An 18,379-nucleotide genomic window follows, 5' to 3' on the forward strand; every position below is an offset into this window, starting at 1 on the left:
GCATCAATTGTCCTACTAAACTAATCTATGCACCAATGTACCCCGCCAATTAGGTCGATGGACCAATTAGTTGAGCAAGTTGATGGTCAAGACCAGCTTAACCTCACTACAACAATACATTGATTTGCATGATTAATTGACTCAGGAAAAAATCAAGAACACCTGAAATCATTTAAAAGATTTTATATAATTGATTTGCATAAAAGAAAATTAGCATCTATGCTGTTATTATTTCTCACTGAGCATTGCCGTTTATTCAGGAAATAAATCAAGAAAACTGTTTAATAAAATCATAAAGAGAATTCAGGTTCACATTAACTTCATTATTCTATAAATAAAAAGATTAATCCATCCTTGGTCATGTAACTGAAAGAGAAATTCTTCATGAAAAAGATCAGAGAAACCATAGTTAAAAACACATGCATTTAATTCTAAAGATTTCTACACTAAAACCTGCCTACCCAGCACTAAACCCCAACTATACTTACTAACCGAGTGCTCCTCGGGAGCAATCTCTCACCCAGGCTTAGTGTCCCGTTACGAATCTCCAACCTTCAGGGGTTATCAGGGAGCCTTTTGGCATAGTTTCAGGCTCCCAGCATCTCTGCAAACATCTACAGTGCAATCAGCTACTCTCTCTGTGATCAGCTCTTGTGACATTAAACCCAAATATTGCTCTGATATTTATACTCTATTTGCTGGCTCTCTACCCTCAAATGTTTCAAATCTTTCCGTTTTCCCTTTCTCTGATTGGTCATGACATCGCAATTATTAGCTCCCAGGATGTCCGTTAATTGACAATGTATTGTTTAACTTTCAGGATGTCCATGAGTAGCTTCCTGATTAAAAAAGTTGAGATAAAAATTCGACTATCCATGCATTTCTCAACTTCCAGGATGTCCGTGAATAACTTTGTTTGACAAACTGATAAACACAAGTTCGACTGTCCACGTTCATCAGGCATTTAAATGTTCATTGGCAGTGATTCAGCTGCTTCCATGTGGTCATCTTCTGGAATACATTTCACTTTTCTCCTTGGCAGACATTCAGCTGTTCTCGGGGTTATCACTTTGGCCTTCAGACACTTCACCAGCATTCATATCAAGTGGCCTCGAATCATAGTTAGCTGAGGTTACAAAGTTTTCCAGTGAAGCATAGAGCATGGACGAGTTTCTCTCAGCAAAATGGTGTACGTTTTTTTTTGTTTGTACTCGAAGAACTGGGAAAAGCGAAGCCATTTTGGAATTGGCAACCAACCAAAACTACGATAAACAGAAAAAGAAAATGTAAATACACAGAATATAAGTGTATTCTGTCCCCCCCCTCCCCCCCCCCACCCACCAGTGCTAATATTTATCCTTTAAAACGGTTACCTAGCAGAAAAGCATCACACTGCAAGCCATTAAAATGAAGCAGAAAAGCAGCATGCAATGCAGTGTGTACAGACATGCATTATTATACCACTTTAATGCACAAAATAGATTAAACATGCGTTTTACATCATTAATTAATGTTAAACAAACCTGTTAGTGCAAAGCATTTCCCACATGTAATGTGTGTGATTTTATTAATACACAGCAATCAAAATTAATATATTACTTTGTTATGGGGTGATTGATCTGAATGGGGTACACACAAAATCTTCTGTACCTCGTTCCATCAAGCACATTCGAGTTCACACAACAGAATTCCAATCAAGGCAAGGCAAACGTTACATTGCTCCTCAACTTCAATTCAATATAGCATTGCCAAAACAAAACCAGCATTTGCAATGCAATAGGTCTCGCATTAGGAAAGTTTGAGCTATTGGTATTGTAAAAGACACATTTTTTTATTTGTTTTGTTTTTGAAAATAGCTAAATTAATAGCTGTGTCATTTACAATGCCAATACTTATAACTTTAGCAAATGTGACCCCTATAGCATTTGTAATGCAATATGTGTTGTATTTACGTGACTTACATGTACTGAATTCACATACACTATATCCCGAGCAAGAGAAAATCAGATTATTTTAAAACAATTTTCGAGTCCAAAAAAGGTTCTAGTCCATATGTATATTTTGGCTTTTTATTGTGTGCACAAAAGCATCCTTTGTGGATCCTAGCCAACACGTGTTTAGTCTTATAAGCAGTATATGCACAAAGACTTCCACAGGGCTAGGACATACAACATACAACAAAAAACAATAATTACTAAATTCAGCAAAAACCGACATGAAGTAACTAGAGAGAGAGCCAAAGGGAAACCAAACCCGGTGCAGTAGGTGATTCAAAAAGCAGAAAGAAACAGCAGAGCTTCAGTGTCCCATCATCTAGAACAACACAAAAGAAAAGAAAAACCAGAGTGCGTCTTAGAAAAATAACCCACGGTATTAAACAAATTATAATAAAAACAAGAGGACAACACACAGTAAATGAGAAAGTGAAAAAACGGAGGACTAAAAAGACCGAAAATAATATCCCAACAATTAGACTCATAAGTTCCAGAAAAAACACCATTATATAACACCCTATAGTGGACCTAATATGAACACAAGCTCACAAACTCCATTAGGGTAAGTATTCATGCCGCAAAACAAAGTTCCAATCTCAAGCCTCGTGGTAAAGCTACAATTCAAAGGAGCACACAGTCATCTAAAACCTCGTCTCCTCGTGCCCGCCGCTCCGTCTCACTCACAGGGCAGATCTCCTCTCTCAGATGGAGGGGCAGGTTGTACACCCCCACCCCCAGACCTTACACCTTCATGCCTGGCGATTGAACGGGGCAACCTGAATTCCTTTTCTCTCCTGCACGATGTGGTGGATGTAATTTTAACGGCCAGGCGTGACTCCACTAAATCCATTTATTCTTATAGATGGTCCAAATTTGTTGTGGAGAGAAGTCCATCGATTCTTTGAGGGCTCGTTTGTCAGATATACTTTTTTGCACTTTCTTTAGCACAGCAAGGGTTTGCTGTGGCAACAGTTGAGGGCTAGCTTTCGGCGTTGTCCGCTTTTCTCCGCCTGCTGGATCAGCCGTCCTTGTTTAAATCTCCTATTGTTTTGAGATTTCTGTAGGGGCTTACAAATAAGTTTACGCCTACTCCCTTTATTGTGCCTCAATTGGACTTGAATCTGGTGCTTACTTATCTAATGGGTTCTCCTTTCGAACCTCTGCATAATTGTCCCTTGAGGTTGTTGTCTATTAAGACAGTTTTCCTAGTTGCAATTACCTCGGCAAGGAGGGTAAGTGAGCTTCAAGCTCTTAGTTCAAAGCCCCCATTCTTGACCATTCATGCTGAACGAATGGTTCTTAGGACCAGGGCTGCTTTTCTGCCTAAGGTGGTAACTCCCTTTCATCTGGGGCAGTCCATTACCCTTCCTACCTTCTATCCTCCCCCTCACCCTTCCAAAGAGGAGGAGCGGCTTCACTGTTTGGACCCTAAGAGGGCAGTGAGTTTTTATCTTGATAGGACTAAGGACTATCGACTTGATGACCAGCTGTTTGTTGGATTCGCTGGTTGCAGAAAAGGAAGAGCTGTGCACAAACGCACGCTTTGGAGATGGATAATTCTATGCATCAAGATCTGCTATGCCCTGGCTGGTAAGGAACCTCCTGAGGGTATAAGAGCTCATTCTACTAGAGCAAAGTCTTCACATCTGCTTTGTTTAGAGGTGTACCTGTCGAGGATATTTGCTGAGCCGCGACTTGTGCCTCCCTCCACACTTTCGCGAAGCATTACTGCTTAGATGCCGAGGTGAGTAGGGACGGCTACTTTGCGCGCTCTGTCCTCCAGGATTTTCTGGTATAGGAGAGTGGACACCCTCCTCCGGGAGTGGGGACTGCTGTGGCACTCTATTCACAAGGTGAGGAATCCACTGGCAGATGTATCTATCAGAAGAACAAGTTACTTGCCTTCGGTAACGCCTTTTCTGGTAGATACAGTATCTGCCTGTGGATTCCTCACTGACCCACCCGCCTCCCCGTTGTCCACTCTTCTATACCTGTATTTATGTGTATTTATATTTGTATATATATTAGGTTTTTCATACCTTGGCTACGCACTATGTGTGTAATTTTGAATTCTATGTACACTGTATATGTGTATATCTACTGTCATTGGTCCGTCCGGGTGCCTCGAAGGCACGGAAAAAAGGGCGGAACTGATGTCATCACGCCGACGTAGGCCTAATAAGGAGTCGGTGACGCCAATTGGAGTCGCACGCGATGCCGTGATCCTATGACGTCCACGCTGGCGTGCTACAAAAGAATTTTCTGAATGTTGCTGACCCAGGGGAATATTCACAAGGTGAGGAATCCACAGGCAGATACTGTATCTACCAGAAAAAGCGCTACCGAAGGTAAGTAACTTGTTCATTTGTGCCATTACATCTGGGGGCTCCTACAACTTCGCTCTATCGGAGACTAGGGTTTGTCCAATGTGCCGACGGAACTTTAAATAAAGGTCCTAAAGGGGGTTCCAAATTTTTGCCAATCTGTTGGTTGGGCTGCTCTTTCTCTTTCCGAACTGCCACTGGTGTTATTGAACTCACCAATGTGAGTATCTAGTTTAGAGAGCCCTTTATCAACTGCACTTTATCGCTCAATGCGGAAAATTCCAGTTTTAGTTTTTCTAGGGACTGCTCTTGCAACCCTGCAATGAGGTTACACTCACATGGAAGGCTATTAGTTTGCGTTTGAACTTGTACGGACTTCGGTGCCTTTTCCTTTACCCTATTTGGTGTTTGCACGTCACAGAGTGGTTGGAACCTATTAGTGCAGATGACAATAGGATCAATGTGAACAGCATGATCTATATTTGCAGATGCCAAGTCACCCCCATAATCAATACCACTTTCAAGAGAAGCATTTTCGGCCTGAATCTCACTTGGTGAATTAGGCAACTGGCTCTTACTAGCTTTACAGAACATATCTGGAATAGATAACTGTACGCAGTTTACCTGAATCTTCTCTTTCTGGTAAGGTTTGGGATTAATATTTACAGGTTTGGGGGGGTGGGGACTAAATCAAGGATATCCTCGCACGTGCTGATCAGTGTGTCTATCCGGTCCATTACACAATTATTAGCGATAACCTTCCATGCCTTTTTTGCCTTTTTCCTAATATTACGCTTAGGCCCTCCCTCAGATCCCTCCCTGCTCTGTTCCAGAGCCTTCCGCTTCCCCATTGCCCTATGTCAATACTAGTACAGATTAATCAGTAATCACACAAGTAATATCCCACTCTGCCCACAAGGCCTAAGGGAATAACAAAAATAACACAAAAATACAACTAGTAGGCTGGGGAAGGAGAATGCAATTGAAGTCCAGAAGTCCAAAGCAGGCAAATGTAGGGCCCGCAGAATAACATGCGACATTACCTTAAATTGGACCAGCTTATGTTGTAGTCAAAGGCACCACTGAAGAAGCCAAGAGGGGGGGCCCAGCCCTTCCTCTTCCTGACTAAGACAGGCGCGGACGAGCCTGCCCTTGGCCTGGGCTTCTCCCACGCTGCGGGAGGGCTGTGGTGTTTTTTAAGCGCCTCCTGGCGCTTTGGTGCTGATGGCAGAAAACAGCCCTCCTCCTCCACACCACCTTTAAGCACTGCAATCCCAGCTTCTTCCAAGAAATGCACTGTATTTAAAATCGCTTCAGAGTACATTATCATAAGGGTTAAGTCACCATTTGAAAAAGATGTCCAGTTAAAAGGTGTTGCTAAAATGTAGACTTGTTGAGGGCCCTATTGTACCCTACAACAATACTGGCATATGTTTCAGAGGGCATTTTGTAAAATGTGTTCTTTGTTACATACTAGATTACATTTGAAAGGCACAAAGTAGAGATATTCAAAATAGTAAATGTTCTACTATTCTTTAGTACCACATGTCTGCCGAAAAAAATTAAAAAATGTTACCCCGCTTGTGTGGTTGGGTCTTTAACCTGCAACACAAAATACCCCGAAACTTGGCCTAGGAGAATGTATATTTTACCCAGCAGAATCCATGTCTTTTACAAGGTGGCTAGCTCTGGATATTAGGCCCCAGCTCCGCCGGCACCTAGGGAAACCTATGAAACTAGCACATCTTCGAAAACTAGGCATCTGTGGGAGTCCAGGGTGGGGTAACTTGCGTGACTCTCGCCTGGTCTATTTAATCAGAACCCCTTGCAAATCTCAAACTTTAACTGAAAAGCGCATTTCCTTGCATTTATGTGAGGAAAGGTCCTGAAATCTGCAAATGGCCCCACATCTCCTACTATCCAATGTTCCCACAAGTCTCTCGAGGAAAAACTACATCACTGTGTGGGTGGATCAAGTACCTACGACAGGGAAGGTCCCAAAATGTATTGTGGAGACCTCAAAATGATCTATTACAAAACTACGTGGTATTTGCTTGGGGGGGGGGGGGGGGGGCCTGCATTTTTAGTCCTGGCTCGGTGGCCATCTAGGGAAACCGAACAAACCCCAATATTTCTAAAAACTAAACACATAGGGAAATACAGCGAGGTGTGGTTTGCGTGGCTTCCCCCGTGTTTTCTTACCCAGAATCTTCTGCAAACCTTAAATATAGCTAAAAAGTCGTGTCTTCCTCACATTTCTGTGTAGGGAAGTTGTGGGATCAATGGGCCGGCAGACATTGCTACCACTCAGCGTTCCCCTGGGCTTCCTGATAAAAATGGCACCTCACTTGTGGGGTGCGGTCAAGTGGCTGCTACAGGCCCAATACCTTGTGGAGACATCAAAATGATCAATTGCAAAACTACCTGATTTTGCAAGGGGGGCACCTGCGTTTGTGGATCTGAGGGTCAGCAGCCATCTAGGAAAACATTTTTTTGTCAAGAAGTCAAATTACAAGGACTTGTGGGATCCTCACAAAACATACCCCATAATATTCCCACACTGACCAGTTACCAAAAAGATGCGAGGGCAGAAGGTGTGCACTGACAGTAAAAAGGAAAAAAGTACAAGAACATTATTCCACACACATCCACTAGTCAATCACTGGTATACTGGTTAGAATTGTCATGAGGGTAGATACATGATTCATAAAAGAAGACAAATATTCACCAATTATTTACCTAAATAAAATCTGTCAAGATCACAGCACCAACAGCTTTACAGTCCATTCATACACCTTTTCAAGCATGGTACCCAGAAAACCATTCACACTGCCGTCTGCAGCACCCAGAGGGTTAATATTCTTGTCAACCAGAGTCCTGAGATGGGTAATGAGATGTTTGTGAGGGCACATGAGTCTCTAAGTGAGAGTGCAACACACAGATGTCTGTTTAGCAGTCTACCGTAAGTCATTAAACACACAGCCAATGTGAACAATATCCTGTGCTTAAACAAGATAGCTGGCATACCCACGAACTGAGGGTAGCTAAGCAAAACTGCAGACGAGCTGAGAAAGCTTGGAGAAAAGGGAAGACCGAGAGCAGTAGAGTAGCTTTCTTAGACACTCAATCCAAGTATTACAAAAACCTCAAGCAAGCCAGGAAACAACATTTAACGCAGCAGATAGCACAGGCTGGCAACTGCTCTAAGGAGCTTTTTAACATTCTGCAGAATTTCATTAAGCCAACTGCTTGTGACAGCTCTGAGGACTTCTCACAAGAGCTATGCGATGAAGTCGCGAGATATTTTGAGGATAAAATAAATAACATTTATGCAAAAATAGTAACAGCCAATGACGCTATAAAAATTACTAACACAGGCCACCCCCATCCTCAAAAACTAGTATCTAGCAACAAACCTACCCTTTCATATTTTCCTCCGATCACCAACACAGAGCTCCTTTCCCTCTGCAGCCACATTAAATCTGGATCGCCTAATGACCTTATTCCAACTAAAATGGTCGGCCCCATGATTTCTCTTATGGGTCCGCACATGCTGGATGTGATTAACATCTCCCTAAAGAAAGGTCAGGTTCCTGCAGATTGGAAAAGGGCGGTGGTGAACCCGATTAGAAAAAAGGCATCTTCTCCTTGGACAGACCTCTCCAACTTACGACCTATCTCCCTCCTGCCTTACCTGGGCAAGGTTACAGAGAGGCACGTGAACACCTATCTTTCTCAACATCTGGAAGCGACGGATGGCCTGGACTATTCACAATCTGGTTTCAGGCCAAACCACAGCACAGAATCAGCCCTTCAGACAGTGACCAATAACATCAGAATGGCACTGGATGAGGGCAGCTCCATGATTCTGGTGCTGTTGGACCTTTCCGCCGCTTTCGATACGGTGTCTCACACGGTGCTTCATGATCGCCTAGGTGAGGTGGGTGTGGAGGGAGAGGCTCTGACATGGATGAAGAGCTTTTTGACTGGTCGTGTCCAAGAAGTTAGGCTGGGCTCCCACAAATCCACGCTAAGGGAGCTCAATAAGGGAGTGCCACAAGGCTCATGCCTTAGTCCTACACTTTTCAATGTGTATGTGGCACCCCTAGCCAACTTAGCTAGATCTTTCGGGTTCACCCCGGTGTCGTATGCCGACGACACCCAACTCCTTTTCCCTTTCAAAACTCTCACATCTGCAATAAAAAGATCTTTTGCAGATGGCATGAGAGCCATTGCAGACTGGATGTCAACTAACTGTCTGCAGTGTAATGTGGGGAAAACGGAGGTCATGTGTTTTGGACAAGCGGCAACATATTGGTCATCCGACTGGTGGCCCGTGGAGCTAGGTCCTGTCCCCACCCCTAAGAGCTCTGTTAGGAACCTGGGAGTGCTCTTCGATCAGCAACTTACCTTTAAGGGACATGTTAATCAGGTTGCTGGCACCTGCTTCCGGGCTATTGGGATGTTGAGACGAGTCTTCCCCTACATACCAGACCATCACAGAAAAACGCTGGTGCAGGCTTTGGTCATCAGCAGGGTGGATTACTGCAATGGGCTGCTCCTCGGAGCAAACGAGGAGCAGCTCAGTAAACTGCAAGTAATCCAAAATACAGCAGCAAGGATTGTCCTGAACGCTCCAGCAAGGACCCCTTCTAATCCCCTGCTGCTGAGACTCCACTGGCTCCCAGTGAGGAAGCGAGTCCAATTCAAAACTTTATGCACCATACACAAGAGCATGATAGGAGAGGGCCCTAAATACATGGCTAAGATCTTTCAGTCCTACATCCCTGGGCGACCTCTGCGCTCCAGTCATCAGCAGCTCTTGCAGACACCAAGAGTAAAAAAGGCCAGACAAGGTGGCCGTGCGTTAGCTTATGCCGGACCAGCACTCTGGAATTCTTTGCCGGCAGAACTCAGATCAATCCCCAGTCATCTGAGTTTCCGAAAGACTCTAAAAACGTATTTGTATCCTGACGAATAACTGCCTTCCAGCTTCTGCACCCTATATTAGATACACACTCGGATTTAGCACACTCTCGTGGTACAGCAATAGCGCGGAGATACCCCTTCGGGGGTCTAGTCTGGCGCTTTATAAGAATATAAAATAAATAAATAAATAAATAAGCCTCCACATACCCTGCAGTATTTCTTTAAATTAAACGTGTTGCAACACAATCTGTGCAACAAAAGCATTATGTATTGTAAACTCTGGAACAAGGATAGTTGTTTGGCTATTTTGGGGCTGTGACAGCAGAATAAATTCAGATGAACTTCTTAGCAGCCCCTTCTTTGTGCCTCCTGTGTCCCTTGTAGGAAGCTGGCTCTTTACATAATGGACCAAAACGAGATACACTGTGTAAAGAGTCCAGGCAGACCCCAATTGGACTAAAAATTGTACCTGAAATTCTCTTTTGTAGTAGTGTGTGCGAGCAGGTAGGTATATCAGGGTAGTGCTAAGCATTTGTTGTACTCGGAGGTAGTTAATCAGCCATACACTCGCGAATACATCTATAAACAAGTAAGAAAAATTTTGTATTTTTATTTAAATTTTGATACCAACAACTTTATCAAGTAAGTACTTTTTGTAAAAATAAATTGTTGCAGGTAATCAATACAGTCACTTAAATGCATTTTTTAGCACAATTCTTTCTTAAGGAAGGGTATAGGCATGGGTAGCTTACAGGGATTTACGGTCAGTTTCTGGGGGCCTCAGTCAGGGTTTAGGGCTGTACGGGGCCAAGATCCAAAGTGGGCGCCTCTAAGGTGCCCTCTGGGTGCTTGTATTAATACATCTATCACTGGAATCGGTTAGTTTCAGTGAAGCCATCATGTAGCTGGAGAACTCGTGAACACCAGTGTCCAGCACATTTTCTCGAAATGGCTTCCCTGTTCACTTGTGATATATAAGAGTTCATCACAGTGGCATAGCTGCTTGTGCAGATATGTCCACACGTAGTATAGAGCACCATGCCTTAGGGTTGTAAGGTTTGCTGTAGGGGTGAATGACCTATAATGCATATACTGTCAGTAGACATGGCAAATGAGATGTGCCATGTTGTCTTTACTTTTGTCTGCACCATGGCATGCAGACTGGAATAGCAGTTTGCATGTTGGTGCTGAGCTGTCTCTTAGGGTGGCACAATACATGCTGCAGACCTTAGAGACCCTTCTTAGCTTCCCTTCCCTAGGTACCAGGGGTACCATTTATGAGGGACTTACAGGAGGTGCTAAAGGTATTGCCTATTGGGGGAACTATTGTCCAGGTTCAGGGAAAGATCTGGCAATAGGGACCTAGATAGCAGTGTGCGCAAATCCATTTTTGTGAAGTTTTCCTTGGAAGTAATTTGTGACACTTTTACATCTGTGATTCTTTTTGCCCCAATCCTTGGCATTCCAATATCCACTTAGTTGCTCCAGAATATGCTGTCTGAGGCATGATTGTGGGAATTTCTGCCCCAATCCTTTGTCTCCTATTTATATTTTTTGTCCTGATGATGACCCTGCTCTAATACCTATGCTCAGGGGTCGAAACGTCGACAAATATATGTGTAAGAATTTGATGGTGGATAACACTTGTTTCACTGGTGTTGACTTCAAACATTCTATTGTCCCTATCAACCACAAGTATATACTTTTGTACATAGCACAAATGCAGTTTTTATTCACCATATATCCCTTTCACTGTACTGTCACCTTCTGGGAGCACCTTGTATAAGTATACTGTTTACATTGATTCATATATTCCTAAATGAGATGTGTATAAATAAATGCATTAAACGCATAATTGAAACGTATTAATTTGAGAGGTTTTCTGCCCTCCCTACCATAATACTATCCCTGTGGAAGTCAAGGGATTCACTTCCCCCATAGGGGTCACTTTATTATTGGCACTCTTATTGTCACTGCCACCACTGTCGCTCTTCCACAGCCTTACGAGTTGGCAGTAGTCATACTTGGTAAGGATGGTTAATTCCAGCATTCTTTCAAACCACAGATTTCTAATTTAATTTCTAATTTAAAATATTTATAAAGCGCAGCATACACCATGCGGTTTCTTGGCGCTGCTCTCAGTCTCCATCCATGTACTAAAAATGCTTCCAGCGCACAATGTGATGTGATTGGCATCTGGGGTGAGACGGTTCAGAAATATAAAGCTTGCTATGATGATCTTGAGGTCTACAGAATCACAGATAAGATGTTTGTCTATCCCAACAGGCTTTTTAAAAAAAATACAATTTTATTGCTTTTTTGGCACAACATTAATAAAGTAAAGCATATTTCCAACAGTCAGTATCAGGTGATATATGAAGAAGAATATATCCGCAAGCATTATACATACATATAGGCTTGTTTTATGTTCGACGTCAGTGAAGTAACTTAGAATAACAATATCCTACAAAGCAATAGAGAAATTAAGGAACCAAATGATACAATTAATAAACAACCACAGAATCCCCACCCTCACCCCAAAACGTAAAACCATTGCAATGGGCCCGCATCTATTAAAGGAATAACATGGAATATAGTAGGTGAGAAGTAGATGGTAATGTACACAATATTAGGGAACATCTAGTCTGCAGTATGAACAAATGACAAGTGGGAGGTACAGAAGTGGGGGAAATAGGAGGCGTGCAGAGGTAATGTGACTTAGTCAGATGGCTACCTCTGCCTGGGCGTTAGTGTTCCAATAATGCATCCCATTCCATGGCTATGGGGTATTTATGCAACTCCTGAACTACTTACCTGTGCATTGCATAACTTTCAGCCCAGCCCCAATGCCAAACCTCCTTTTGCCAACCCTCCAGATTTGGTGCTATCCGAGATTTCCAGCAGCATGCTATTTGCCATTGACTATTCTTTACTTGCAGCTATTGTTTCCCTTCTCAGTGCTCCATACTGCATAGAATAACATTGGATAAGTATGGTCTGATGTCTTGTATTCTAGTTCTTTCCTGACTAACTTTACTCATTTTATTGCCTAGGGTTATGCGGGTGTACAGCACGCAAACCAAGCGGGTTGCATTCAACGTTAGCAAGATGGCTTCAGGAGCAACAGCAGAAGGAGAGGTATATTATTTTCAAAGCTTTGATGCATCCCTGGTTGAAGGAGTGTTCTATGTTGGCTTTTTGTATGTGTAGTTGAGAGTAAATAGATATGTTTCCAGGAGACTTGTTGACTCCAATTCTCTTTTCTAGGAGTTGTCCTCAGAGTTGTCGTCATCTTTCTCTATGTATTAACTTTACAGCAATCCCATGCCATGGCTTTCTGTTTTCTGCTCAGCATAATTGTGTGCAACCTCCCTGACATCGCCATGAAGAGAGTCCGTAAGAGTCAGCTAGACTGAAAGTTTCCTTCTCTCTGGCCCTGTAGTGGAGAGGTTGTGTTCATCAACAGTAACACATTATATTATTGATCAGATCATTTTACCAATCTTGCCTGCTCAACGAAGAAAGGTAAGAGAAAAAAATCAGGTCTCCTAAAATAAAGCAATCAACATTTAGAATAAATCACAACATTTAATAAACAAATTTCAGCCTCAGCAAAATAACCAAAGATGAATTGAAGATGAGAAAATAAATTGGTCTTGAAGCACCACAATAGCTGACTTTCATCCAGACATAACTGGGATCAATTCATCGATTTTTCTTCTTGAGTGGTTAACACCTGACCATACATGCAAATATATTGACAAAGTAAGCTTGACCAAGGACTTGTCTAAATAGTAAGCCTTCAGTTTATTGATATTCGAAGAGAGCTGTTTTTTTTTTTCAAAGGCACGCAAGAATCTGCCTGTTAAAATCCACAAATGATAGTCACTTTTGATTCTGTTTTAGGCCCATCATTATTAGTGGGTTTAGACCTAATGGATAAAGAGTTGACATTCAATGGCTGCTTGTGTCCATATGTCCAAAGCGGCAAAACCACTGGACATATTGCAAACCTAAGCAGTTGAGCCACTGACTAGAAGTGCCTTCATGAACAGTGCCTCCACCACTACCACAGATTGAATTATCAATAAAGAATCTACTGTGATGCATATTGTACTTTGATGCTAGCATGTGCGAATTCTGAACTGACATATTAAGAAGTTAATCTCCCTCATCACTTTAGGGCTCATTCTGCTTAATCATTCTTGAAATATTGCCTGTGTAAGGGTTACTAGCTTGTAATCCGACCGATAAAATCCTACAAAAAAGCTGATGAACAGTATGAGGCAGAGGGAGCATCCCAGCACACCAATCACTTTGTTGAACAAGAGTTTGAGTCGCATATAGGGGTAGAAAACTTGGATAGCAACTTCCGTCTTTTATGTGTAAAGTAATTAACAGCCTAGTATACTTTGAGTGAGAGGTATAGAAAGTATTAATTGCAAATCTAGGTCATGTACCCGGCTTGATTTTGCCATGAAAGGTGTGTACTAAATTAAGTACATGCTGGAGTAAAAACTAACCGCTCTGTTTGGTTCACACCGAGATCTACTTAAATAGTAAAACAAATGTAAACACACACAGAATTTCCAAGAAACCTTTATGGAGGAGTTAAAGAATAAACTGGGATGAATCCAATGCTTGTTGGTGGAATTGGATAAAAACTAGTATAAACTGGCATGCAGTATGGATGTAAACCACTGGTACACAAGGATTTTCTGGTGCTTTAAGATGTTGTCTTCAGATAGAGCACGTCTGTTAAATCCATATCTTCAGATAGAGCATGTTAAGACAAGCTTCAGGTGGACCAGCCTGGTGGCAATCCTTAGCAAGAACAAGCTTTGGTAAAGCAAATAGGTTTTGCCTTTAGTATGTCAATTTAGTTGTCAATGCTTGCCTGGTTGCTTTGGTATAATTTAAACCCAGAAGCATTCAAAGTTAGCCATGTGTGCACCTGCAGAGTGTTTCTAGATATGTTTTCATCAAAGTGTTAACTAAGAAATTGCATTCCATACATCATTACGTCTCACACAGCCACATGTTCACCATGCATGTAGATGCACCAGCTTGTGAAACTACAAAAATAAATAATTGCAAGCTAACATGACGGTGCAAGTCTGCTCTCATGTGGTGACCATCTTTCAATATTTTTTGGGCTATGCTCCGATTGGTAAATTAAGAAATAAAGTATGCAGGGTATAAGTTGCAAATAAGTGGCCCAATAGCAGTGTGCAGCTGTCAAGCATTTGCAAAAAGGATTGGCAGCCTTTTGGCTTGGTCAGTGCTTGTTTTTTTTAGGTCATGGTTTTTCTAAACCTTTGTGTTAAACTTTTGTGTTGGGGAAAGCTGTAAGGCCCTTTCCAATATAAAAAAGTCCCTTGGCTAAACACAAGTTTTTATACAAAAAAAGCACACATTGCAATAGTTATCCTTAGCACTCAAATGAAATACTTTGTGTTTTGATGTGCTACTTGTGAAAAAGCAAAGTTAGTCATTGGCAGAGGTGGGCTTTACCTATTGCCCGTGCAGTGTGCTGTAGAAAACAGACAAAAAATTGGAATGACACTAAAAAAATGAATAAAGAGGGCTGGGCGAAAGCCCCTGTCAGTATAGTACATATAAACAGATTATTTTAGTAAATTCAAAAGGTGTTGGCTAACACAAGCCATAAATATTTAAAAATAAAGCTAGAGGGTGAGTTAGGCTGAATTACAATTTAAGATGGAGGCAAAATGTAGGTGTCATTTGGCTCTTCGACGAAGCATGCTGTGAACATGAATATATTGCAGGAAATGGTTAGCATCTTTGTGGCCTCCATCAGCCAGGTCACACGAGTAGACATCTAATGAGGAATTGAGAAGGATTCCTCAACCATGGATTGAAGAAACTGGTGAGTTGATGAAAAAGAGCAAAGCCAATCTGTAGATACATTTGGGACACTTTAAGCATCTTTGGTCTTTTATAGGCACATGATATTGGGGCTATGAAAATCAGTCTAAGTTGTGCATGTGTTTTGTTTGGCCAGAGAATTCAATCCTTTAATATATAAAGAAACTATCTGCAAAAAGCTGGCCAGTCATGAAAGAAGAGCTATAGATTTTCCATTATCGTTTTAAATCTCCATTCCAATCTCAACTGAAACCTTCCGACCCAGCATCTTCATCAACCCCACTGCTGGACCTGCATTTAACACAACTCCTTCAAAATTTGAATTGAAGCTTTAGTAGTGCACTGTTTGGATAACAGCCAGGCATGTTTCAGCTTGCCTGCTTTCTACCCTTGACCAAAATGGAACAAGTGGCTAACGACTTTAAAAAAGGGGGCTAAGTGAGCCTAGTGTTAATGTCGGAATAAGTAAGCCAGAAGAACCGAACTACAAATTGTTATTGAACTAAATGCGTTGCTGCACCTGTAGATGAATTAAAATGTCACTTATCCAAAATATAGACACTAACACTTTTCTACTTCTGATGTGGAATTAATCTAATAGGAGGTGAGACAAAACCAGGTTTGGCTGCAGTGGATAATTATGAGGTGAGCCATTCCTTGCAAACATATGTTAGACTCATACTGCTTGAGGGTCTCAATGAACTGGTACAATTCTCATATTCACTCAGTGGTGGGCTGAGGAATGCCTGATGTGGAAAAATGTGTACTTCCACCTTAATTGATTACCCTGGCTGTGCAATGTCAGTCTATTCTGCAAGTTGTAGCTTAGCAAGTTAATGAGGCTCCCCCGAGGAAATGGTGGTTTAGCCAATTTCATAAAGATATGTCGATGAGTTTTGTACTGCAGAAAATAAGTGTAGATTTGATGTTGAAGGAAAGGTCTTTTGGAGAACTTTAATAACAAAAAGCCTGGCTAGATTTCCAGGCCTTCAACCAGATTGCTTATGGTGCCAGAGACTTGGTCCAGCAAAGCCATAGTGTGGGATGTTGACTCTTCATTCTAATGGATACTTCTAACTGCAGATTCCTCACCTTGTGAATATTCCTCCAGGTGTCCGGCTAGATCCGTAATCCTTTAAAACAGTACTCTAGGCCAATAGGTTGTCATGTGGTTCCGCGCCGATGCCGTTCTGCTCCAAAAGTGACTAGTGATGCTCCGGAAGTGGCTAGTGGTGCTGCATATAAGGGCCACCCATGTGCACTTTCATTGGTTTCTTTCTGCACCTTCAGATGCGGACCTGGAGCTTTTCTTTGGGCTTTCTGACTATTACTATCCAGTAAATACTGCAATGACGTGGACAACTATGTTCCCCAGTATGATGAAGAAAACTGGTATAAAGAACTGTAAGATACCTGTGGTCTGGAGACTCTTATACTGGTTTTGTCTCCGCCTTGCCCGCCCATAAGGGAAAGCACCTTTTTTCACAGTTATGCAAATGACAGCAGAAGTTCTAGATTTACTGATCTCCACTGTGGAAGTGAAGATTGATGTGTTAATGGAGGTACTTCGGCCAGGCCCCTATAGAGCCCCTGTTACCTTTTCATGTTCTCTATTAATGTTGCCATTATTGATAGCCTTCTGTTAATAGGCTGGTTGTTCGTTGCCATCTTCTCACACCACATGACCATGACTTTCTTGCTCCACAACAAACGCCAGCGAGCCTGGTGGTAAAGGTGACCACTTCGCCTGATTGGGAATCTAAATGGAGGCTTTTGGGATACAAATTTACTCCTCTAAGAGCCATGTCCTGAGGTCAGTGGATGCCAGATGCCTTCTAGGCCGCTAGTTTCTTTCTTTTTTTTTTTTTTCTTCAGTCCTTTTTTTATTTAACACATTTACATTAGAACAGACTCCCACTGAAAAAACGGATTAAGCTTCGTCTGTGCCTGCGGGTGCATCTCCTCCCTTCGTGTTCCGGGTATAAATCACTTGAGCTCTGTGCTCCGACACCAATTTAATTAAACCTTTGTTGAGTAGCTCTTGAAGTGCAGCCCGGGCCAGGGAGCCTCGGATCTTCAGCCTCTCGGACACAACAGCAGGAGTGATAAGCTTGTAGTTGGGCACCTCTTTGCACAGCTTGTCGTAGGTAGCTTTGTCAAACAGAACTAAGTTGTTCAGCTTGTCTCTCACTTTTCCTTTGGACCACTTCTTCTTCTTGGCTTTACCGCCAGATTTGTTGACTGGATCCTTGTCCTTCTTGGCGGACTTGCCCGTATCCTTTTTCTTCTTATTGTCTTTGGGAGGCATGCTGCTGCTCCGGTGAGATGGCAAACAGCTCTAGGCCGCTAGTTTAATGCTCTTTGGGATACTGTGACACAACTTTTACTTGCTGTTCTGGATAGCCTTTTGGCATCCCTTACCCAGGCTATTCAAGGCTGTTGTGATACAGCAAAGTTTATCATACCTTCTGGCTTTGAGATTACAGACTGCTTCATTTGAGCACTGGACACCAGTATGGCTCTTTGGTGCCATGCCTGAATGAGGTCTACAGACTTCTCCAGGGAGGTCAAGACATCCTTAAGTGGGCCTGCCGTTTAATGGCTCTCACCTTTTTGGTGTGAAGGCGGACTCTGCATTGTAGCGGTTCAAGGGGAGCAGAGACGCAGCATGTCCCTTGGGCCTTTCTGCTCCCCTGAAAAATGTTCTACCAGCGATTTCACCCACTGGGTTGCTACGGTAGTGGTTTTCTAATTTGCCAATGCCAGACTCCTCCACCCGCCCAACAGGCCTTTCAGTCCTTTCGTTGCCAGTCCTTAGAGACAACACCCAGGTACAATGTGCACCTCAGTCCCCTGCCTCTTCTGCATCAGCACCTGCAAAAACGTTTGAGGCAGCCACCCTAATAAATGCAGGATCCAATATTTCCTTAAGTAGTGACGAGCCATCACTTCAGAAAGTGGGTTCTCCACATTGTGCATTTTGGTTATACCCTACCATTTCTTACTGCTACACCTTCCACCACCTACAGGCCGGCTGACGGAGATCCATCTTACAGGAGGGAAGCATAGCCCCTTTATGCCAAAGGGATCATAGGGGGGGTTCTGACCTCAGAAGTAGTATGTGGGTGTTACTTTCACTACTTTCTTGTGCCGGGAAGCATTGAGGCTTTTGTCCTATTTTAGACATTCATCTTACTGCGGAAAGGCAAATCTAGGGTGATCATGCTAGCCCATGTCCTGTCT

At 42.6% G+C, this 18,379-nt stretch overlaps 1 protein-coding gene and 1 pseudogene across 2 annotated transcripts in view; one reads left to right on the forward strand and one right to left on the reverse strand.

The window, feature by feature from the left end:
• Positions 1-18,379, forward strand: part of CHAF1B (chromatin assembly factor 1 subunit B) — a 337,605-nt gene that overhangs the window by 230,285 nt on the left and 88,941 nt on the right. For both annotated transcript variants that reach the window (XM_086935399.1, XM_086935398.1), the window contains exon 7: positions 12,301-12,385. In XM_086935399.1, the coding sequence (XP_086791525.1) occupies positions 12,301-12,385 (85 nt within the window). The remainder of the gene's footprint in view (positions 1-12,300; positions 12,386-18,379) is intronic.
• On the reverse strand, positions 17,032-17,466 carry LOC147698800 (small ribosomal subunit protein eS25 pseudogene; annotated as a pseudogene).

Source organism: Lissotriton vulgaris, chromosome 8 (genome assembly GCF_964263255.1).
Source record: "Lissotriton vulgaris chromosome 8, aLisVul1.2, whole genome shotgun sequence".
Taxonomy (NCBI): domain Eukaryota; kingdom Metazoa; phylum Chordata; class Amphibia; order Caudata; family Salamandridae; genus Lissotriton; species Lissotriton vulgaris.